This window comes from Columba livia, chromosome 3, assembly GCF_036013475.1.
Source record: "Columba livia isolate bColLiv1 breed racing homer chromosome 3, bColLiv1.pat.W.v2, whole genome shotgun sequence".
Classification (NCBI taxonomy): domain Eukaryota; kingdom Metazoa; phylum Chordata; class Aves; order Columbiformes; family Columbidae; genus Columba; species Columba livia.
In genome coordinates, this window is record NC_088604.1 from 847,383 (window position 1) to 870,345 (window position 22,963).

General features: G+C 66.1%; 1 protein-coding gene across 5 annotated transcripts in view; it reads left to right on the plus strand.

Moving 5' to 3' along the window:
- Positions 1–21,046, plus strand: part of DNMT3A (DNA methyltransferase 3 alpha) — a 45,117-nt gene extending 24,071 nt beyond the window's left edge. For 4 of the 5 annotated variants that reach the window (XM_065055409.1, XM_065055412.1, XM_065055407.1 and 1 more), the window contains 19 exons: positions 1,455–1,501; positions 2,116–2,262; positions 9,313–9,525; positions 9,636–9,794; positions 9,871–9,978; positions 10,484–10,640; positions 10,802–10,951; positions 11,211–11,255; positions 11,787–11,866; positions 12,034–12,146; positions 13,111–13,294; positions 13,892–13,976; positions 14,238–14,383; positions 14,656–14,746; positions 14,843–14,991; positions 15,096–15,181; positions 16,028–16,097; positions 16,291–16,409; positions 16,509–21,046. In XM_065055409.1, the coding sequence (XP_064911481.1) occupies positions 1,455–1,501; positions 2,116–2,262; positions 9,313–9,525; positions 9,636–9,794; positions 9,871–9,978; positions 10,484–10,640; positions 10,802–10,951; positions 11,211–11,255; positions 11,787–11,866; positions 12,034–12,146; positions 13,111–13,294; positions 13,892–13,976; positions 14,238–14,383; positions 14,656–14,746; positions 14,843–14,991; positions 15,096–15,181; positions 16,028–16,097; positions 16,291–16,409; positions 16,509–16,650 (2,291 nt within the window). In that variant the 3' untranslated portion in view covers positions 16,651–21,046. Of the gene's footprint in view, positions 1–1,454; positions 1,502–2,115; positions 2,263–5,797; positions 8,892–9,312; positions 9,526–9,635; positions 9,795–9,870; positions 9,979–10,483; positions 10,641–10,801; positions 10,952–11,210; positions 11,256–11,786; positions 11,867–12,033; positions 12,147–13,110; positions 13,295–13,891; positions 13,977–14,237; positions 14,384–14,655; positions 14,747–14,842; positions 14,992–15,095; positions 15,182–16,027; positions 16,098–16,290; positions 16,410–16,508 lie in introns of those variants that run through there. The other variant, XM_065055410.1, reaches the window with a different exon arrangement.
- Positions 21,047–22,963: the final 1,917 nt, after the last annotated feature.

A 22,963-nucleotide genomic window follows, 5' to 3' on the forward strand; every position in this document is an offset into this window, starting at 1 on the left:
CCGCCCAGGGCCGGATCCTGCCCTTCCAGCGCTGCCCAAGCACCGTTTCCCAACTGCCCCATCAGCTCTGCGCCCAGTCCTGTCCCTGCTGAAATCCCCAGGGGGAAGGTCTCAGCCAGGATCCTGCTGTCCATTGGTGACTCTGTGTCGTGGCTGTGCCACCGTGGGGCACGGTGCTGCCGTGGGGCGCCGGGATGGGCAGGAGCCGCGGCTGTGCCAGGCCCCGGCCGTGCTGGGCATGTGCGGGATGCTCAGGCAGGAGCTGCAGCCGCGGGGCTACCACAGGCCGTGGCAGCCCTGGCACCCGTAACGGCCTGGCACTGGGCTCGGCGGGGGCAATGCCGGCTGTATGGCCTCCAGTTTGTTCAGAGTCCCCCAGTTCAGCTGGTATTGATGCCTGGGGTGCTGGAGGGGACCAGCCTCTCAGAACTGGACAGGTCCCCTCCCTCACCTGGGCCTCAGTTTCCCCACCTGAGATCGTCCTGCCTGCAGGGGCTGGGGGGGCAGGTCACCCAGCCAACCCCGGGCACACACCCCTTCCTGTCCCCCTGTGTCCCCAAGTGTCCCCAGCACTCGAGCCGGGCTCTGGGCCGCTCTCCTGCTTGGGCCTGACTGCTTCTGGGCTGGGGACCGGCTGCCACAGGCATCAGGTCCACATGTGCCGCGAGGGACTGTCCGGTGTCACACAGGGCTGGGCGGGTGACCGGGGCTTGTGCCATGCAGCAGAACAGCGTGGGGGTCACTGGGGGTCCCGGCCAAGCCCCCCTCACCGTGCAGCCCCGCTCTGTGCTGGGGTGGCTGGGTGTCGTGGTCCATTTGGTGATGGACTCGTGATGGTTCGTTTACCTTGATCTCAAAGCGCAAAATTAAGGCAACCAAAATGCCGAGGGGTTATAATTCAGTAGTGTTCTTCGGACTGCCTCTGACACCGGGGCGAAGCGCGGACGCCGATGGCACCTGGGATGGAGGTGCCCCCCCACTGCAGGGTCCCAGCAGCCCGGCACTGCCGCGGCAAGGTGCGGGAGGGGGGGTGTCCCCACGTGCGCACACCAGGGCACCCCCAGCTCCGGCCGCGGCAGCTCAGGGTGTGTGCAGGTTCGCAGCCCCAGGAACCGTTGGGGTTATTTTTAGCCGCTTTCCCGGCAGTGGTTCGGCGCGTACCTGCAGCACAAAGATGTGCCGCTAGCACAGGAAGCCGATGGGGCTCTGTGTGCTTCCCCCGCCGCCCCGGCCCCAGCGGGGCCGCTCTCAGCACCCCCAGACTCCCAGGCCGGCGTGCAGGGAGGGGGTTCAGGAGCAGCCGGCGTCCCCGGGAGCGCAGCCCAGGCCTGGCACAGTGGCCATGGGGACCCTTCCCCAGGCTGGGCTGGGGGTCACAGGTGGGACCCCTTCCCCCCCCAGCCCCACAGCCCCGAGCTGCCCCCACTGATGGCTCCTCTCTGTTCTGTGTGCAGGCAAGGACGAGAAGGAGGAAAACAACTTTGACAGCCTGAAAATGGAGGCAAGTATGGGCTGGGCTGGGGGCTGCACCGCGGCCCCCACCGGAGCTGGACATGGCCCCGCAGCCCACCGGGGAATGGGCAGCCCTGTCCCTCAGCACCAGCAGCCACGGGGTTCCCGGTGGGATGGGGGTCAGAGGCTCCTGCACCGGTGCAGTGAGGCACCGGCACAGCGGGGCTCTGGCACGGCGAGGCACTGGCATGGTGGGGCACCGGCAGCGCCTGACCCTGCGCTGGGGCCCAGGCGGCACCGAGCCGTGGCCAGGCAGTGCCATCCTGCCGTGGGACGGTGCTTCCCCAGGCAGATCCCCCACCTTCCCAGGCAGATCGTGCCGGTGGTTCCATCCCGGTGTTGCCAGGCACAGTGTGATGCCCGGCGCTGGTATACCCGGTCTTGGTGCAGCCGATGGCCAGGGAGGCCGTGCCCCCCGTCCCCACCTCCCTGGCTGGGCCCAGCAGGTGCCACCCCCAGTCCCCAGCACAGCTCGTCTGCGTGTCCCCCCGCTGCCCCCAGAGCCCAGCCTGTCCCAGGCCACGGCTCCCCCCGTGCTGCCATCCCTGGTGTCTGCGGCAGCACCAGCACCGCAGCCTTCAGCCTGCTCTCTCCCCGGCGCAGGGCTCCCGTGGGCGGCTGCGCGGCGGGCTGGGCTGGGAGTCGAGCCTGCGGCAGCGGCCCATGCAGCGGCACACCTTCCAGGCCGGGGACCCCTACTACATCAGCAAGAGGAAACGGGACGAGTGGCTGGCGCGCTGGAAGAGGGAGGTGAGAGCCGGCGCGGGCGGGGGGCACCGCGGCACGGCGGTGGTGCGGGATGGGGCGGGCTGCACCACGCTGCACGGCCCAGGTCTCGCGGTGTCTCGCTGTCTCCAAGGCTCGCATGGCTAATTGCGGCGTCGCTAATGATGGCGGGCAGGGCGCCGGCAAAATGTGGCATACTCAGAGCGCTCTGCCAGCAGTGCCACGGTGACTGGCTGCACGGTCAGCACAGGGGGGTAAGGTGGGCAGCCTTGCTGCGGGGCACTGTGGCTTGTGCCGTGCTGTGGGGCTGGCTGCAGAGCCGACACTGCCCATGGGATGGTGGCGGCGATGGTGCCACCGCGCTGCCCACACCGCGGTTCACAGCACAGCCAGGACTGGTGGCTTCGCTGCCCCCGCCTCTGTCCCCCGGGGGCCACCAGAAGCCGTGGGCCAGAGCCCCGGTGTGTGCAGCCGCCGGTGTGGGCAGCGCGGGGCCCTTCCTGCTCCCGCGGGATGTGCCGGGATGTGCCGTTCCTGCTGGTTTCCCGGGGAACCAGCGCGCACCGTGACGCAGCCGCGGCGGCTCAGCGGAGGGTTGCGGCAGGAGCTGGGGGGGCCTGGTGCAGACCGTGGTGCCAGTGGCCGATCAGGGGGTGCCGTGGGGCAGGGGCTCAGGGGGGCTCCCATCCCCACCACCCCACGACCCCGTTCTCTGTGCCGGTCCCCCCTGCCAGCACATCTCCATGGCAACGGGTCTCCTCATGCCACTGCCGCCCCTGATGCTATTTATAGCCCTGTGCCGCGGAGTTCCGGCATGATGGCACCGCATGGGGACAGGGCGAGGCTGGCACGGCCAGGGCGTCTGGAAGGGCACGGCTGGTGTGGCCACAGTGTCCCAATGGGGACATGGGCATGGCTGGGGTGGCCCGAGTGTCCCTGCAGAGCACAGCGAAGTCGAGGTACAGCCAGGCTGTCCCCATGGGGCACAGGGCATGTTTGGGACAGCCGCGATGTCCCCGTGGGGCGCAGGGTATGGCCACAGTGTCCCCATGGGGCACAGGGCATGGTTGGGACAGCTGCGATGTCCCCGTGGGGCGCAGGGTATGGCCACAGTGCCCCCATGGGGCACAGGGCATGGCTGGGATGGCCACGGTGTCCCCATGGGGCACAGGGCATGGCTGGGACGGCCACGGTGTCCCCGTGGGGCACAGGGCATGGCCACAGTGTCCCCATGGGGCACAGGGCATGGCTGGGGCAGCCACGGTGTCCCCGTCAGGCGCAGGGTATGGCCACAGTGTCCCCATGGGGCATAGGGTATGGCCACAGTGTCCCCATGGGGCAGAAGGCATGGCTGGGGCGGCCACGGTGTCCCCATAGGGCACAGGGCATGGCCACAGTGTCCCCATGGGGCACAGGGCATGGCTGGGGCGGCCACGGTGTCCCCATGGGGCACAGGGCATGGCTGGGTCGGCCACGGTGTCCCCATGGGGCATAGGGTATGGCCACAGTGCCCCCATGGGGCACAGGGCATGGCTGGGGCGGCCACGGTGTCCCCATGGGGCACAGGTCATGGCCACAGTGTCCCCATGGGGCACAGGGCATGGCTGGGCGGCCACGGTGTCCCCATGGGGCACAGGTCATGGCCACTGTGTCCCCATGGGGCACAGGGTATGGCTGGGGCGGCCACAGTGTCCCCATGGGGCACAGGTCATGGCCACAGTGTCCCCATGGGGCACAGGGCATGGCTGGGGCGGCCACGGTGTCCCCATGGGGCACAGGGCATGGCCACAGTGTCCCCATGGGGCACAGGGCATGGCTGGGGCAGCCACGGTGTCCCCGTCGGGCGCAGGGTATGGCCACAGTGTCCCCATGGGGCACAGGGCATGGTTGGGATGGCCACGGTGTCCCCATGGGGCACAGGGCATGGCTGGGTCGGCCACGGTGTCCCCATGGGGCATAGGGTATGGCCACAGTGTCCCCATGGGGCACAGGGCATGGCTGGGGCGGCCACGGTGTCCCCATGGGGCACAGGGCATGGCCACAGTGTCCCCATGGGGCACAAGGCATGGCTGGGTCGGCCACAGTGTCCCCATGGGGCACAGGGCATGGCTGGGGCAGCCACGGTGTCCCCGTAGGGCACAGGTCATGGCCACAGTGTCCCCATGGGGCACAGGGTATGGCTGGGGCGGCCACGGTGTCCCCATGAGGCACAGGGTATGGCCACAGTGTCCCCATGGGGCACAGGGCATGGCTGGGACAGCCACGGTGTCCCCATGGGGTGCAGGACTGGTGTGGCTGGGGTGACTGTGCCGGGGGATCTCATGGCTCAGCTCCTCCTGCGGTGGCCAGCACAGGCACAGGGGGGTGGCAGGGCAGGGCCAGGGGGGTGTCCTGGGGTACCCCAGCCAGGGTGGGCACCCCCAGGCGTGGGTGGGCTGCAGATTGCCAAATGTGGGCTCGTGGTTGGGGCTTGCTGCCGCTGCCTGGTGTGGGGGGCACCAGCAATGCAGATGTTTGCAGGTCCCGGTGCAGCCGTGCTCTGGCTGCCAGGAGGCCCTGCAGCTGCGGCCGGCAGTGCCACGGATGGGACCCTGTGCCGTGGGCTCCGGCCATGGGCTGGTGGTGCTGCCCGCACCGTATGCCAGGCAGCTGCCGGCCGTGCCGCACCGTGCCAAGCGCACGGAGCAAACCGCAGCTGGCGCAGCCGGGGAGGTTGCTGGTTGCAGCCGCCGAGTAACAATTTTCCAATACACGGTTCGCTCGCCAAAACAAATGCAGCTTCAGGTCAGCCAGAATCGCCCGTCAGCCAAAAATAATTGAGAAAAAATGCTTAAAAAATGAAGCTATTTCTTGTGAGGAGCCTCACTCTCAAACAATGCTGGACCAGCGCGCAGCATTCCAGTATTTTTCTAATAAGAGCAAGTGTTTTCTTTTCATTACGGCGAGAAAGCCGGAGTCGTTTTCTGGCCAGATCAGCCTTTTTCCCGCGATCCCGGCTGACAGCGCGTGCCCAGCGCCACTTGTCACTTGGTGGTGGTGTCAGCGACATGGTCCCCAGGGATGGGACGTGCCACCCACAGCCCGCGTGGCTCCGTGTCCCTGCCCTCCCGCAGTGCCGGGGGCGGTACTGGCTGTGCCATGGAGGGGTTGGCTCTTTTGGGGTGCCAGGGTCCGCAAAGGCTCAGGGACTGAAACCCTCCCTGGGAAGGGCCCCCCCATGGCACAGCTCACAGGGACAAATGGGCCCCAACCCCCCTGGCCTTCCCTCCTCTTCCTCACCCGCCGCAGCCCCGGGGGCACTTGCTGCTGCCCGCTGGGTGGGATGGATTGGATATTAGGAACAATTTCTGCCCCAAAGGGCTGTGGGGCATTGGAACAGGCTGCCCAGGGCAGTGCTGGAGTCACCAGCCCTGGAGGGCTGGACAGACGGACATGAGATTCTCAGGACATGGGGCAGGGACAGGGCTGGGTTATAGTTGGGCTCCATGATCTTGAGGGACTTTTCCAACCAAAATGATTCTGTGATAGGGATGGGGTGGGGATGAGTCTGGGAGGGGGACAGGTGGGATGGACGTGGAGATTCAGATAGATGGAGATGGAAATGGGGATTGAAATGCGGATGGAGATGAGATGGGGCAGAGACAGGGGATGGAGATGGGGGTGGAGCAGGGACACGGACAGAAAATGGGATGGGGCTGGAGACAGAGCAGCGACAGGGCAGGACTGGGACAGGAGCAGGGACGGGGCTGGCAGAGCTGCCTGTGGCCTGGGGGCAGGAGCGTTGGCTGATTGTCACCATGTCCCAATCCCTGCACATCCCCTTATCGCGCTTTAACGACCGTCAATGGGAGATTTCCTCCCCCTCCCCGGGGACAAAGCAGGAGCCACCCCCGCGGGAATCGGCAGCTTTGTCACCCCCGGGGGCCCGGGCCTGTGCTGGGGCTTTGTCCCCCATCTGCCCCGTCCCCCCCTCGCCCACAGACCCCTCGGGCCCCTCCTGGCTCTTCCCACAGCTCCAGCGGACGCCCCTGGTCCCGCCATGGCCCGCAGTGCCTGGCGCCCCTCACCAGGCGGTCCTGGGTGCACCCCACGCTGTGACCACCCCCTCCTCTGGCTGGGGGTGTTTGGGGTCCCAAGGGGCTGCCTTGGGCAAGGTGGTTTGGCCAAAGTGCTGCCCCATGGGCAGGGTGGGGGTCACAGGGCAGGAGGGCTCTGCTGCCCCCCAGCCCTCCCAGCTCCCACGCCCGGGGGTGACACCATCTGTCCCTTTGTCCTTGCACTCTGCAACACAAAGGGGTCCCGGTGCCACGGCTCTGCAGGACAGCACCTGCCTGGGGTCCCAGGGACCCCCGCCCTGCAGCTGGCAGCTCCGTCCTGGGGTGCCGGGCACCCCACATGTCCCCTCACAGCTGTGGCTCCTGCGTGGGCCCCTCGCTCTGCTGGGTGTCCGTGACAGACTCACTCCCCACAGCCATGGCAGGAGAGTGGTGCTGGCACCCGTCACAGCCATGCCGCGGCTCGGCCTGGCACCCTGGGCACTGCCGAAGGGCTCATACCAGCACCCGCAGCCCTGCCCGGGGGTCCCACAGGACCCTGCTCCTGCCGCCAGTGCTGGGGAGGGAGAGGGGACACGGTGGAGTCTGTGGGTGACAGGCTGTGGCCACCTCATCCTCGCCACCATCCTCCCGGCACCAGCACAGCCACAGCCAGCACTGCCTGGTTCGGCCTGGCTGCCAGGGCAGGCACGGCACAGGCAGTCCTGCCACTGGAGACGTCCCTTGGGGCGTCTGGCTGCCGGGGGGACACGTACTCTGGCTGCGGGGGTGTCTGGGTGTTCAGGGCTGTGCCGGGGGACTTGGGGGAGCGGGATTTGGGGTGCCTTGGGATTTAAGGTGCATCGGTCTCGCGTGTTGGGACATGGAGCTCTTTGGGGACATCCCGCTGCTGGGGGACAGCCCCTGGGCTGGGGGTGCAGCCTGGAGACAGCCATGAACTGGGATGGTTGGGTCCAGCCAGGCCAGTACTGGTATTGGTGTGTGCAGATGGGCTGACCTGGGTGCTGTGGTCCCAAACCAGTGCCGTGTGATCTGGGCTGACCTGGGTGGTGAGGTCCCAAACCAGTGCCATGTGTCTGTGCCAATGGGCTGAGCTGGGTGATGTGGACCCAAACCAGTGTCCCGTGCTGGTGTGTGCTGACGGGCTGAACTGGGTGACGTGCTCCTAAACCAGTGCCATGTGGTCTGGGCTGAACTGGGTGACGTGCTCCCAGACCCAGCGCTGTGCTGGGGTGTAACAGTGGGCTGAACTGCGTGATGTGGTCTCGAGACCCGTGCTGAACTGGTCTGTGCCAATGTGATGAACTGGGTGATGTGGCCCCAAACCAGCGTCCCGCGCTGGTGTGTGCTGATGGGCTGAACTGGGTGACGTGCTCCCAGACCAGTGCCATGCTGGGGTGTTAGAGCAGGCTGAACTAAGTGATGTGGTCTCAAGATCGGTGCCGTACTGGTCTGTGCCAATGGGCTGAACTGGGTGACGTGGACCCAAACCAGCCCCGTGCTGGTGCGTGCCACGGGCCGCGCTGGTGCCGCAGGGCCGGTGCCAGCCAGCCAGTCCCCACCTGGTTGCCACTGGGGCGCTCTGGGCCAGCGCAGCCCGGCGCGGGGTGGGGGAGCCCCCGGGCGGATTCCTGCCGTGCCGGGCGAGGCCCCGGGGCGCCCCCGCCCCCCGCCCTGTCCCCCCGCCCTGTCCCACCGCTCCGCAGCACAAAGGGGCCGGGGGGGCCGCGGCCCCGGGACAAAAGGCGGCGCTGAGCGGCCCCGCGGCAGGGAGGCGGCCCCAGCCCAGCCCGGACGCGATCGCTGCCGCTGGGCCGGTGAGTACCCGGGTGAGCGGGACCCCCCCCGGGCCGCTGCTGGCGCCCGGCCCCGGGGCACGGCCTGGGGAGCGGGGCCGGGGCCGGGAGGCACCGGGCCGGAGCCGAGCTGAGCTGCATGAGACCGGACCGCGGGGAGACACCGGAGCCGAGCCGAGCAGGATCGGGACACGGTGAGAGAGCCGGGTCGAGCCGAGCGAAGCCGAGCCGCCCGAGCCGAACTGCCGATCGGAGCCGAGTTGCCGACCCGAGCCGACCCGGCTTGCCGACCCGAGCCGAGCCGAGCCGAGCTGCCGAGCGGAGCCGACTCGACCCGAGCGGAGTTGCCGAGCGGAGCCGACTCGACCCGAGCGGAGCCGAGCCGGGCCGAGGCGCGGGCGGGGGGGCCGGGCCGGGCTTGTCCCCTCGGCGCCGCGCGGCCCCTCCCGCCGCAGCCAACCAGCCGGGCCGGGAGGCACCATGTGACCCGGGATCCCAGACAAAGAACCGCCGGCCCTGCCCGCGGCCCGGTCCGGCTCGGCTCGGCTCGGCTCGGCTCGGCTCGGCTCGGCTCGGCTCGGCTCGGCTCGGCTCGGCTCAGGCGGGCTTGGCTCAGTCCGGCTCGGCTCAGTGCGGCCCGACTCGGCTTAGTCGGGCTCGGCTCAGTCCGGCTTGGCTCGGCTCAGTCCGGCTCCGCTCGGCCTGGCTCGGCTCGGCTCAGTCCGGCTCCGCTCGGCCTGGCTTGGCTCGGCTCAGTTCGGCTCGGCTTGGCCCGGCCCGCCGCGGCGCCCAGCCCGCATGGGTAGGTGGCCACCGCGGGGAGGGCGTCTCGGCTCGGCTCAGCCCAGACCGGCTCGGCACAGCTCGGCTTGGCCCGGTCCGGCGGAGCCTGGCACTTCTCCGCCCCGGGGCAAGGCCGGTCCCTGCTCAGGCTCGGCTCAGCCTCTGGGCCCGGCCCGGCCAGTGCAGCTCAGCACAGCGGCCCGGGGACAGCGGGTGCCCGGTCTGGGGTGTCCCAGGGGCACCGGGTGGCTTGGAGAGGGTGACACGGGCCGGGGGGCGCCGGGGGTCCTGCCGCTGTGCCCCGGCACAGGCTCTTGGCGTCCCCTCTGGGGATGGAGCTGCACACCGGGCTGGTCCCCGGGGCAGGTGCTGGGGGGCTCTGCCTGTCCCACACCTCGACACCCCCACCTTGCTCTGACCACCCCCCTCGCCCTCCCCAGGCGGAGAAGAAGGCGAAGGTGATCGCCGTGATGAACGTGGTGGAGGAGACGCCGCGGGCAGAGCCCCAGAAGGAGGAGGAGGCCAGTCCCCCCGCCTCGCAGCAGCCCACCGACCCCGCCTCGCCCAACGTGGCCACCACGCCTGAGCCAGTGGTGGCCGACGCCGTGGACAAGAGCACCTCCAAGTCGGCGGACGACGAGCCCGAGTACGAGGTGAGGGCAGGGCCGGCCGGGGAAGGGGGTTTGCAGGGCTGCTGCCCCTGGGGACATGGGCACCTCGTCCCCGCCGGGCTCTGACGTCCCCTGTCCCTGTCCCGGCGCAGGATGGCCGAGGCTTTGGCATTGGCGAGCTGGTGTGGGGCAAGCTGCGCGGCTTCTCCTGGTGGCCCGGGCGCATCGTCTCCTGGTGGATGACGGGCCGGAGCCGTGCGGCCGAGGGCACCCGCTGGGTGATGTGGTTCGGGGATGGCAAGTTCTCCGTGGTAAGTGACACTCGTGGGGCTTGGGGAAGTCCGTCCGTCCCCAGGCATCCCCTGGGCTCACGTCCCCGTCCCCCAGGTCTGTGTGGAGAAGCTCCTGCCGCTCAGCTCCTTTGCCAGCGCCTTCCACCAGGCCACCTACAACAAGCAGCCCATGTATCGCAAAGCCATCTACGAGGTGCTGCAGGTGAGCGCCGGTGGCGGCGGGGTGGCACTGGGTCACACCAGCTGCAGGGTGGCACTGGGTCACACCAGCTGCAGGGTGGCACTGGGTCACACCAGCTGCAGGGTGGCACCGGGTCACACCAGCTGCAGGGTGGCATTGGCTGTGTGGGGTGGCACTGTCCCCATGGCTGCAGGAGGTTTTGGGGACACCAGTGCCCTGGGCAGGTGTGTGGGAGCAGGCTGGGCCCTGCCTCCTGCGCCCAGTGGCCTCCCAGGGGGCATGGGCTGTCTCTGAAAAAGTGGGGGAGATGCAGGGGACTCCCTAAGGAGATTCTGGGGATCCCTTGTCCCAGCCCGGGGTGTCTGGAAGGACTCTGGGGAGGTGCTGAAGTCCCTGCTGGGCGATGCTGAGCCGGTCCTGGCTCTGGGCAGTGCTGGGAGGTATTGGGAGTTCCTCAAGGGGGATCTGGGGCTGGGGACCCCTGGGCAGGGGGTGGGTGACGCTGTGCTGTGACCCCCCTGCGCAGGTGGCGAGCAGCCGAGCAGGGAAGATCTTCCCAGCGTGTCCCGAGAACGACGAGACCGACACCTCCAAGGTGGTGGAGATCCAGAACAAGCAGATGATCGAGTGGGCGCTGGGCGGCTTCCAGCCCTCCGGCCCCAAGGGCCTGGAGCCCCCTGAAGGTGAGGGGGGTGGGGACCCGCTCGGTGGCCTCAGCAAGTGCCCCTGGGACCACTGGCTCTGGCATCACCAGGGTGGCACGAGCTTGAGCAAACACCATGGGGCTGGCAGGTCCTGGGGGGCTGAGGGGGCCCTGGTGATGGTCCCCTGCTCTCCCTTGCAGAGGAGCGCAACCCCTACAAAGAAGTTTACACGGAGATGTGGGTCGAGCCGGAAGCAGCTGCCTACGCGCCACCCCCACCTGCCAAAAAACCCAGGAAAAGCACAACAGAGAAGCCCAAGGTCAAGGAGATCATCGACGAGCGCACCCGAGGTACCGCGCGGGGGGTCGGGGCTGCCCCCACGCCCACCCCCCTCCACGGGGTTTGCTTGGCCAAGCTTGGTGCTGGTGCTGGTGCTGGGAGGTCACGCTCACCTGGGGGCCATGGGGTGAAAGCTGCTCTGGGCCAGGTGCCCTTTTCCATTGGGGACCTTCCCTGCGGGGTGCCCTCCCTTCACTCCCCTGCGGGGGCTGCGCAGACGGGACCTGGCTGGGTGGGACCCCCCACCCTGACACCTTTGTCCTTCCCCAGAGCGACTCGTGTACGAGGTCCGGCAGAAATGCAGGAACATTGAAGGTGAGCACGGGGCTGGGACACATCCTGTCCCCCCCGGGGTGGGGCTGGGACACATCCTGCCCCCAGGACAGGGCTGGGGTGGGAGGATCTCTCCTGGTCTGGACCAATTGTGGCTGCAGAGCCAGGAGACAGAGAGGGGGCTCAGAGGGGTCCCAAGAGGACAGGCTTGTCCTATCCTGCAGCAGCTGTGATGGGGGGGCTGCACCCCATGGTGACAGACCCCTGGGACACTGGTGTCACTGTCACAGGCTGGGGCTGAGCCTGGGCATGGAGCAGAGCAGTGCTGGGGGCTGGGGAGGTGATGTGAGCCCCGCTGTCCCCAGGGTTGGTCCCTGTCACAGCACAGTGGCTGTCCTGGCAGGCTGGGGCTCGGGGGGTGCAGTTGGTGTCACCCAGCGCTGGGGTGGGCGTTAGCCGGGGCGGCAGGATGTGGCTCAGGCTGCTCCCGAGCGCTGGGCTCACCCGTCCCCATGTGGGGTGCTGGGGGTGGCAGAGCCCGGGCGTAACAGAACGTGTCCCCTCCTGCTCCAGACATCTGCATCTCCTGCGGGAGCCTCAACGTCACCCTGGAGCACCCCCTGTTCATCGGAGGAATGTGCCAAAACTGCAAGGTACAGCACAGCCCGCATGCCAGGCGGGCACGGCCGGGTGCCCCTGAAACGCCTCGTCCCGGGGGTGTCCCTCTGCCAGGAGCCACCCCGGCAGCCCCGCGGCGGCATCCCGGTGGCCCGGGTGGCAGGCCCGGCTGTGCCGTACTCACGCCTTGGCTCTGCCACAGAACTGCTTCTTGGAGTGCGCGTACCAGTACGACGACGACGGCTACCAGTCCTACTGCACCATCTGCTGCGGCGGCCGCGAGGTGCTCATGTGCGGCAACAACAACTGCTGCAGGTCGGGCCTGGGGCTGGGGAGGGTTTGGTGATGCCCCGGTGCTGGCGTGGGGCTGGGGAGGGTTTGGTGATGCCCCAGTGCTGGCGTGGGGCTGGGGAGGGTTTGGTGATGTCCTGGTCCTGGCGTGGGGCTGCAGAGGTTTTGGTGATGCCCCGGTGCTGGTGTAGGCTGTGGAAATTTTGGTGATGCCCCGGTGCTGGTGTGGGGCTGCAGAGGTTTTGGTGATGCCCCGGTGCTGGTGTGGGGCTGGGGGGTTTTGGTGGTACCACAGTTCCGGTGTGGGGGTTTTGGTGACGCCCTGCTCCTGACATGGGGTTTCAGTGACACCAGTCCTGGTGTGGGGCTGGGACATTGTGGTGATGCCACAGTGCCAGTATGGGACGGGGAGGTGGTTGTGGTGCCACAATCCCCATGTGGCATTTTGGTGATGCCCCATTCCCAGTGTGGGGCTGGGGGGAATTTTGGCAATGTCCTGGCATGAGGCTGGGCAGTTTTGGGCATGCCACAGCCCAGGCCAGGGGCTGGGAAGGTTTTGGTGATTCTCCAGTCCCACATGGGGCTGGGGGGGTTTCGGTGGTGCCCCAGTCCTGGCATGGGAATTTTGGGATGCCAGTGCTGGTGTTTGGGACTGAGATGTGTCGGTGATGACCCAGTCTTGGCATGGGATTGGGGAGGTTTTGGTGGTGCCTCAGTCTTGTCAAGGGCTGGGAGGTTTTGGTGGTACCGCAGTTCTGGTGTGGGGGTTTCAGTGATGCCCTGGTCCTGGTGTGGGGCCAGGGAGCTTTTGGTGATGCTGCAGGTCCCAGATGTGGGTCATTTTGTGGGTCTGGCAGAGGTTTGGGCAGGTGGCAGGTCCTGGTGTGGGTCTGCGGGTCCCGGGGCACGGTGAGCCGGCTGAGACGGCAGGGCCATGCCGGGGACACCCTTCTGCGCCGCGGCTGAGCCCGGCTCCTGGTGCCACCAGGTGCTTCTGCGTGGAGTGCGTGGACCTGCTGGTGGGGCCGGGGGCAGCGCAGGCGGCCATCAAGGAGGATCCCTGGAACTGCTACATGTGCGGCCACAAGGGCGTCTATGGGCTCCTGCGCCGGCGGGAGGACTGGCCCTCGCGCCTCCAGATGTTCTTCGCCAACAACCACGACCAGGAGTTCGTGAGTGTCCCTGCGGCGGGACCCCCATGTGCCCCCTCCCCACAGCCCTGTGTGCCCCCTTCCCATGTGCCCCCTCCCCAAACCCCCGTGTCCCATGTCACAGAACCCCAGAGTGTCAGGGGTTGAAGGGCCCTGGAAAGCTCATGCAGTGCAATCCCCCCATGGAGCAGGAACACCCAGATGAGGTTACACAGGAAGGTGTCCAGGCGGGTTGGAATGTCTGCACAGAAGGAGACTCCACAACCCCCTGGGCAGCCTGGGCCAGGCTCTGCCACCCTCACCCCCAACAAGTTGCTTCTCCTCTTGCAGTGGAACCTCCTGTGTTGCAGTTTGCACCCATTGCCCCTTGTCCTGTCCCTGGTTGTCACCAGAAGAGCCTGGCTCCATCCTCCTGACACTGCCCCTTTCCATCTTGATCCCCAGGAATGAGTCCCCCCTCAGTCTCCTCTTGTCCAGCTCCAGAGCCCCAGCTCCCTCAGCCTTTCCCTCCCCACAGCCCTGTGTCCCCCTTGACATAGCCCCATGTCCCCCCTCCCTGCTGCCCCACGTCCCCTCTGCCCCGTGTCCCCTCCTGCCTGACTCCCGCTGTGGCCGCAGGACCCACCGAAGGTGTACCCACCGGTGCCGGCCGAGAAGAGGAAGCCGATCCGGGTGCTCTCGCTCTTTGACGGCATCGCCACAGGTGGGTGGGGGTCCGCAGCCCCCGCAGGGACCCTCATTGGGGCGTGTTTGGGAACAGCGTGGGGTGAGCAGCCCGCCCACACCCCACAACCGTGCAGCCTCGGGGCAGAGGGTCCCACGCCCATCGGGTGTCAGGGCAGGTTGAGCAGCCCCCACGTCTCCGCAGGCCTGGGGGGCCACGCTAGTGGGGGCCAGGGAGGGGATGGCGTGGGGCTGGGGGTGATGTGGGGGGGCCCATCGTCACCCAGCGCGCTCCCTGCAGGCCTGCTGGTGCTGAAGGACCTGGGCATCCAGGTGGACCGGTACATCGCCTCCGAGGTGTGCGAGGACTCCATCACCGTCGGCATGGTGAGGCACCAGGGCAAGATCATGTACGTCGGGGACGTCCGAAATGTCACACAGAAACACGTACGTGCTGCCGGCCGGGTCCCCCCCACGCCTCCCCCCTCCCCACAGCGTCCCGGTGCTCAGTCCTGCGTCCCCAGGATGGGTCTGGTCCCTTGTCCTTGTCCTGCATCTCCCTGGCCTTTGCCAGCACAGCCTGGCCATCCCGCCGGGGGCTCAGCTGCCATCCACCCCCCTGTGCGCACCCGGTGTCCCCAACAGCAGGCGCGCTGTCCCCAGGCAGGCGGCAGCATCCGGCACCGGTGCCCGGCTCACCGGGTCTGTCCCTCTTGCAGATACAGGAGTGGGGCCCCTTCGACCTGGTGATTGGGGGCAGCCCCTGCAACGACCTCTCCATCGTCAACCCGGCCAGGAAGGGGCTCTATGGTAAGTAAGTGTCTCCCCACGGGGCTGGCGCCGGCCCCTGCCGCCAACACCGGCCCCTGCCGCCAACACCGACCCCTCTCGCTCTCTCCTGCCCAGAGGGCACCGGCCGTCTCTTCTTCGAGTTCTACCGCCTGCTGCACGAAGCCCGGCCCAAGGAGGGCGACGACCGACCCTTCTTCTGGCTCTTTGAGAACGTGGTGGCCATGGGGGTGAGCGACAAGAGGGACATCTCGCGCTTCCTGGAGGTGAGTGCTGGGGGGTCGCTGCCCCCGGCCACGGGGACCCCGCGGGTCCTGTCCCGGTGTGGGGATGCCTGGCCCCGCTGACCAGCCTCTCTCCCTTCTTGCAGTCCAATCCTGTCATGATCGATGCCAAAGAGGTGTCTGCGGCGCACAGGGCACGGTACTTCTGGGGGAACCTTCCCGGGATGAACAGGTTGGTGAGAATCCCACAGAATCACAGTTCCAGGCTCTGGCACCCTCAACAGGAGGAAGTTTCTTCTCATCTTTCAGCGGAACCTCCTGTGTTCCAGTTTGCACCCATTGCCCCTTGTCCTGTCCCTGGTTGTCACCAGAAGAGCCTGGCTCCATCCTCCTGACACTGCCCCTTTCCATATTGATCCCCAGCAATGAGTCCCCCCTCAGTCTCCTCTTGTCCAGCTCCAGAGCCCCAGCTCCCTCAGCCTTTCCTCACACGGGAGATGCTCCACTCCCTCCAGCATCTTGGTGGCTGCGCTGGACTCTCTCCAGCAGTTCCCTGTCCTGCTGGAACTGAGGGGCCACAACTGGACACAATATTCCAGGTGTGGTCTCCCCAGGGCAGAGCAGAGGGGCAGGAGAACCTCTCTGACCACCCCCTTTAATCCACCCCAGGATGGGGTGGTGGGGACGGTGCTGCCAGGGGCTCTAGACAGAGCCAGACTCCAGGGTCCTCCCCGTGTCCCCTGCCCCCAGGCATTACTGGGCGAGAGCGGTGGGGTCACAAGTGGCTCTGGGTGACAGCACACCCCAAAAACAGAGTAGTGACCCCTACAGAGGGGGCTGATCCTGTTCTGGCTCCCTTGTGCTGGGGGTTGTCATGGAGCTGCCCTCCCTCATGGGGACGATGGTGGCACGTGGCCACAGGCAGGTTCCAGTGGGGATCAGCCGCTCCTGCCCCAGCTCCTCCAAACAGCCTTGGCCACCCATTGCCCCCCAAACCCCATCTGGAGAGCTGCCCTGTGCCCGGGTGGGCGGGGACGTGGGGCTGCCACCCCGTGCCCACCCTGTCTGTGTCCCACAGGCCACTCGCGTCCACAGTCAACGACAAGCTGGAGCTGCAGGAGTGCCTGGAGCACGGCCGGATAGCCAAGGTCAGCCCTGGCGCACGGGACGGGGGCGGCGGGGGGGACACGGGGTCCCACACCCCATGGGCTGCAGGGGACGGGTCTCGGGAGGGTGCAGAGGGGACACGGTGGCACTGGCATCCCAGGGTGGGGGTCCCGCCCATCCCGGCACCCGTGGGGCTCCGTTCCCCCCGGCATGACGAGCCGTTGCCTCTTGCAGTTCAGCAAAGTGCGAACTATCACCACCCGCTCCAACTCCATCAAGCAGGGCAAGGACCAGCACTTCCCCGTCTTCATGAACGAGAAGGAGGACATCCTGTGGTGCACGGAGATGGAGAGGTACCGGGGGCTCGCCGCGCGCCGGGGGGGCCCGCAGCACCGCGTCCCCCGTGGCCGCCACCCCCTGACCCGCTGCCCGTCCCCTCCCCGTGTCCCCAGGGTCTTTGGCTTCCCGGTGCATTACACGGACGTGTCCAACATGAGCCGCCTGGCCCGGCAGAGACTGCTCGGCAGATCCTGGAGCGTGCCGGTGATCCGCCACCTCTTCGCTCCCCTGAAGGAATACTTCGCCTGCGTTTAAGAGAGACGGGACAGGAACTGGTGACACGGAGCGAGTCAGAAACAAAACCATCCACGCCAAGAGAAGTGACAACACGGAATGAGAGAAGAGTCAGCACCCAGAAGAGACACGGGATTTCGTGGCCCAACGGGAACCCGGCACACGTCTCCCCGAGCGAAAGGGTTCGGTGTCCTCTCCTGAATTCCCAATGTTCAGCTTTTAGCCTGTTTAAAAACAAAAGCAACAAAAAAAACCACCAACGAAAACAACAACGACAACAACAAAAAAGAAAGAAAGAAAGAAAGAAAAAAAAAAAAAAGAAAAAAGCAAAACAAACAACCAAAACCTTTATTTTGGGGGGTAACCTTTTAATTTTCCGCTCTTTTCTGGCTGGGTTTTTCTGTTGGTTTGGTTTCTGCTTCTCGGAGCAGCGGGCGAGACGAGACGCCAGTCGCCAGCTCCGCTCTCGGAGGAGGGGAAACAGCAGCGGCAAAGCCCAGCCGGGATGGCCGCGGCCAAGGGGAACCCGAGGGAACCCGCTCGCTCCGGCGCCCGGCCCGGCGCACCCAGCAACTGAGCCTCGCTCTGCTCCACCAGCACCGGCACTGGTGACCTGGAGCCAACCCGACTGGCAGGGAAGCCGAGAACACACACACCACAACACACACCTTTTCTACAGTATTTTGGGTGCCTACCACACGGGAAACCTTGAAGAAAGCAAATTCTAGAAGCCGCTGTTACCTCTTGTTTACAGTTTATATATATATGATAGATATGAGATATAGATATATATATATATAAAAGGTACTGTTACTACTGTACAACCTGACTTCATAATGGTGCTTTTAAACAGCGGGGTGAGTCAGACATCAGCTTCCACGTTGCCTTACGTGCCGGGCCTTTCCGAGCGCGCAGGGCCGGGGCGGCGGCCGGGCGGGAAGCGTCTCCATCCCGAGTCATGCAATAACCTTTTTCTGTCCTAAAAGGAAGCGCCTCCCTCGGCGGCGCCGCCCTGCCCGCGCTGCCGCCCGCCCGCGCCGCGCACAAGCGTATTGGTGCTCTTCTGCGTACGCGGCGTCCCCGGCCGGGCCGGTGCTGGTTGTGTCCCCCCCGACCCGGCGGCGGGTGCTCCTGCCGGGGCGGCGCGGGGCGCGGGTGCTGTGAATCGGGCTCTTGCCAAAAGCCGTGGCGGTGCCGCGGGCGCGGGACGGAGCGGTGCCGGAGCGCGGCTGGGCGCTGCTGGCGTGGGACGGGGACGGCTGCAGGTCCCCAGGCCCTGGTGCTACATCGGCAGGAGGGCGATGCCCGGTGAGCCCGGGTGGGACCGCGGTGCCGCTCGTGGTGTTGTCTCGTGTGCCGGGGACTCGTGGCATCGCTCCTCTGCCTGAGTGTGGGTTTGGAGCGATGTGTGTCCTGTCAGTGCCCTGTGCTGGGGGTGGCCCCAAACCCCCTTTCTGGGTGCTGGGTGCCCGTGAGGAGCGCGGTGGAGGCCGGGGTGCTGTGGAGGCAGCGGTGTTGGTGTTGGTGCTGAGGGCCGGCAGCCACGGCCACAGGAGCCGGGAGCCGCGATGGCATTGGCGGTGCGGAGGGAGCCGTGGTGCGTGCAGGCAGGTGCTGGCGTTGCTGTGGATGGTGCTACTTGTCCGGCAGCCGTGGTGCCACTGGAGGCCGGTGGGTCTGGCTCAGCGCGGCACATTGCGCGGTGCTGGAGCGGCTCCGGTGTGGCCAGGGACTGGTGCTACGGCGCAGGGGGCCGGATCCTGCCCCCTCGCCGTCTCTTCTCTAACTGTGAAAGGTGCCGGGGCCGCCGGCCGCTCGGTGCGGGGTGCTGGCTATTTGGCAGCGAGCCGTGCGGCGGCCCCGGGGTGCTGAGAGGTGCTGGGACTGATGGCGGCGGGGGCGAGCGGGGGGCGGCCCCAGGGCCCCCCACCTCCCCACCGTGCCTGGTGCTACCAGGGGCCCCTCTGTCGGTGTGTGCGGTGCGGGGAGCTGGGCTGTGCGGTGGTGGCATCGCGGGGCCCAGCTCTGCCACGGTCAGGCAGGTGAGGCAGAACGCGGTGCTGGGCCGTGCCTGTGGGCTCCGGTTCGTCCCGGTGCCGGATCCTGCGCTGCCCCATGGCACTGGGGCGAGTCTGGCACAGAGCAGCTGTGGCAGCGCCAGGTGTGGGCCTGGCACGGCTCTGCCACCCTGTTGGCAGGTCCTGCGTGGCCACGGCACCGGGTGTAAGTGTTAAGTGGCCCTGCAGTGATGGGTGCGGGTCCTGCAGTGACGGTGCGGATCCTGCAGTGATGGGTGCAGGTCCTGCAGTGATGGTGCGGGTCCTGCAGTGGTGGGTGCAGGTTCTGCCCAGCCCCGCGGCACCGGCTGTGTGTTCTGCAGGGCCCTGCAGTGCGGTCTGCGGGTCCTGCATGGCTCACAGCGCCAGGTGCAGACATCATGTGGCCCCTGTTAGCAGGGCCTCCAGCATTGCATGCAAGTCCTGCATGGCCCTGCAGCTCCGGCTGCAGGTGCTGCCCGTCCCTGCAGCACCACGTGCGAGACCGGCACAGCCTGGCAGCGCTGGCTGCGTGGTGCTGCAGCACCGAGAGCGAGTCTCGCGTGGCTCTGCAGTGCTGGGTGCTGGTCCTGCATGGTCTGCAGCACCAGGTGTAGATGCTGCACGGCCCTGCAGCACTGGGTGCTAGTGCTGCACAATCCTGCAGCACCGTTTGCAAGCGCTGCATGGCCCTGCAGTGCCGGGTGCAAGTGTTGCGCAGCCCTGCAGCACTGGCTGCAAATCCTGCGTGGCCCTGCAGGGGCGTTGGCAGGTCCTGAGCAGCCCTGCAGCAGCGGTTGCAGATCCTGCACGGACCTGCAGCGGCGTTTGCAGGTCGCTACTGGCCCTGTGGCGCTGGGTGCAAATCCTGAGCGGCCCTGCAGCGGCGTTTGCAGGTCCTGAGCAGCCCTGCAGCGGCGTTTGCAGGTCCCACATGGCCCTGCAAGGCCAGGTGCAAACGCTCCGCGGTCCCGCGGCGCTGGGTGCTGGTGCTGCGCGGTCCCGCAGCACCGTTTGCAAGCGCCGCGCACCGTGGCAGCGACCCTGGCGCAGCCCTGGCTGCGGGTCCCGCACGGCCCCGCGGCACCGGCTGCACCCCTGCCCGGCGCGGTCCTGCCACAGCGTTTGCAGGTCCCGCACGGCCGCGCCGCACCGTGCCAGCCCGGCACAGCCCCGCAGCGCTTCTCCGGGCCCCTCTCGGCCCTGCGGCACTTTTGGCAAGCCGGGCGCCGCACGGTGCGACGTCGGCACGTCCTTGGCGGCTCCTGCACCCGCGGTCGGGACGGCCGGAGCGGCGCCGGAGCCAGTGCCGGCGCGACGCCGGTTCCTGTCCCGGCACAACTGGAAGGCGCCGGGCTCGGCTCGGCGGTGCCGGGGCCGCCTTGGCAGCTCCGCGGCGGCCGCCGGCGCTGGGGGGGACCGTGGGGAAAGAGTTCAGTTTTTAACGTACCCGACTCACATCTTTTCTTAAAACAGACGAGTTTTGTTGCACAGCCCTACACGAAACGGTAAAGCCGAAACAAACCCAGCCTGAATTCCTTAGATCCGCCGAGGGAGTGGGTGACAAACACGGTGCTAAAACATTTTATTAAAAATATATATTGTTAAATTAAGTCTGCTGTCTGGACAATGACTGTTTGTTTTGTTTTCTTGTAGTGGAGTTTCAAAGAGCACTATTATTTTACTCTTATATATTATTATTAAAAAAAAAAAAGGAAAAAAAAAAACATAAAAAAACCACAAAAAAGGCATTTTAACTTTGTACTTGAAAACTAAACGAGAGATTTCATGTGTTTTAGCCTAGACATTGAAGTAGCTGACGCTTAACTATTTGTGGGGAATCATGTACTCATACCGAGGAATAAGCGCGTAGAGTTCGGTACCCTCCTCTCCTTGATTTGGCTCAGCCCGCGCCCCACCGCCACATTCCCGGCAGCGCCGGCCCCGCCGCCCGGCCCAGCGCCCCCAGCTGCCCCCCAAACCTCCCTCTTGATTTTCTACTTTTCTCTCGGTTCGTTCCTTTCGTTTTTCTGTTGGTTTGTTTTTTTAGGGTCGCTTCTCTATTTATTGCCGCTGAATACTGTGCATTTCACCGTATGGTTCTGGCCCGCGGGCTTGCCCGGCACTCTGTCGTATCTGTGTAAGTATTGCTCGTGACATAGCTGTTCTGAACTAATTAAAGGTCAATGCGTGCAGCAGATGTAGAAAGTCTGTCCGTTCCGCTTCCATCCCATCCTCCTTTTTATTTTTCTTTGGTGCCCAGAAGAATATAATACAGACGAGCTCCTTTCTAATGTACTTGTGCTGGAGAACACTTGAATAAATGTACTGTTTTTGTGCAAAAAAAAAAGGAAAAAAGAAAAAAAAAGAGGAAAAAAGCTGCCGTGGTTCTGTGCTCTGTGTCCGCTCCACCCGGGCTGGGGGACATGGGGACCCCCTGGGTGGCGTGGGCCTGGCGGGGGTGGGTTCCCAGCAGTTTGAGGGGTCCCAGTGATGATGGGGTGCCAAGGGGTGGTGGGGTCTGGTGGGCAGAGGGGTCCCAGCACAGGTGCTGGAGTCTCAGTGGGGTCTCAATGGGGTCTCAATGGGGTCCCAGCAAGCGGTGGAACCTGCTGAGTGGCGGGTTCTTGGTGATGGTGGGTTCTCAGCAGTGTGAGGGGTCCCGGCAATGATGGGGTGCCAATGGGTTGTGGGGTCTGGTGGGCAGAGGGGTCCCAGCACAGGTGCTGGGGTCTCAATGGGGTCCCAGCAAGCACTGGGGCTCTGGCAGGGGGTGGGATGCTGGTGATGCTGGGGTCTCAATGGGGTCCCAGTGGGGTCTCAATGGGGTCCCAGCAAGCGGTGGGGCTCTGGCAGGGGGAGGGATGCTGGTGATGCTGGGGTCTCAATGGGGTCCCAGTGGGGTCTCAATGGGGTCCCAGCAAGCGGTGGGGCTCTGGCAGGGGAGGGATGCTGGTGATGCTGGGGTCTCAATGGGGTCCCAGCAAGCGGTGGGGCTCTGGCAGGGGTGGGATGCTGACAATGCTGGGGTCCCAGTGGACACTGGGGTCCCAGTCCCAGCTGTGGGGTGGCCGCTGGCTGAGCTCAGCTCCCAGTTTGGGGCACGGGGGCTTTGCTCATGCAACAGTGGGGTGTGAGGGTGCAGAGCCCCCAATAAAGTGGGACCGCACATTTCTGCCCCATTTCTTCCCCCCCCACAAAATGCCCTGTGCAGCTCCTGCCTCAGTTTCCCCTCCAGCCAGGCAGTGCTGGGTGAGGGCTGAGACTCCTGGAGCACCCCAGTCCCTATGCCAGACCCCGGGGTGATGGGATCTGGATGTGACCCAGGGGACCCCTCGTGGGATGGAGTCCAGGAGAGGGGCTGGGGGGGTGAGGGTGCCTGGGTGGGCAGGGACAGGTGACAACTGCCTGGAGATGGGGCTGGAGAAGGAAAACTGCCTGAAAAGGAGGAGAACCAAACTGGGGCTCTTCTGAGACACCCCAACCCACCTGGGGCTGCACCCAGGGGCTGCCAAGGTGCTGGTGAGACCCCAACAGGTGAGACCCCCCTGCAGTGCTGGTCCAGCTCTGGGTCCTCAGCACAGGACACACATGGAGCTGCTGGAGAGGGGCCAGAGCAGCCCCAGGAATGACCCGAGGCTGGAACAGCTCTGCTGGGGACAGGTGAGAGAGTTGGGGTGTTCAGCTGGAGAAGAGAAGCTCCGGGGACACCTTAGTGCGGCCTTTCAGTGCTTAAAAGGGGCCGATAAGAAAGATGGGGACAGACTTTTTTGCAAGGCCTGTTGTGACAGGACAAGGGGTGATGGTTTTAAACTAAAGGAGGGAGATTCAGGCCGGACATGATGCAGAAATTGTTTGTGCTGAGGGTGGTGAGAACCTGGCCCAGGTTGGCCAGAGAGGTGGTGGCTGAACCATCCCTGGAGACATCCCAGGCCAGGCTGGACGGGGCTCTGAGCACCCTGAGCTGGGACTGGGGCTGGTTCAGCTGGAGGAGAAAAGGGTGAGGGGAGCCGGGGTGTCCCTGAGGGTGGGACAGCACAGCTGGGGTGGGGAAGGGGATGGGATGGGATGGGATGGGATGGGGATGGGATGGGATGGGATGGGATGGGGATGGGATGGGGAAGGGATGCAATGGGGATGGGATGGGGAAGGGATGGGGATGGGATGGGATGGGATGGGATGGGATGGGATGGGATGGGGAAGGGATGTGATGGGGATGGGATGGGGAAGGGATGGGGATGGGGATGGGATGGGATGGGATGGGATGGGATGGGATGGGATGGGATGGGAAGGGATGG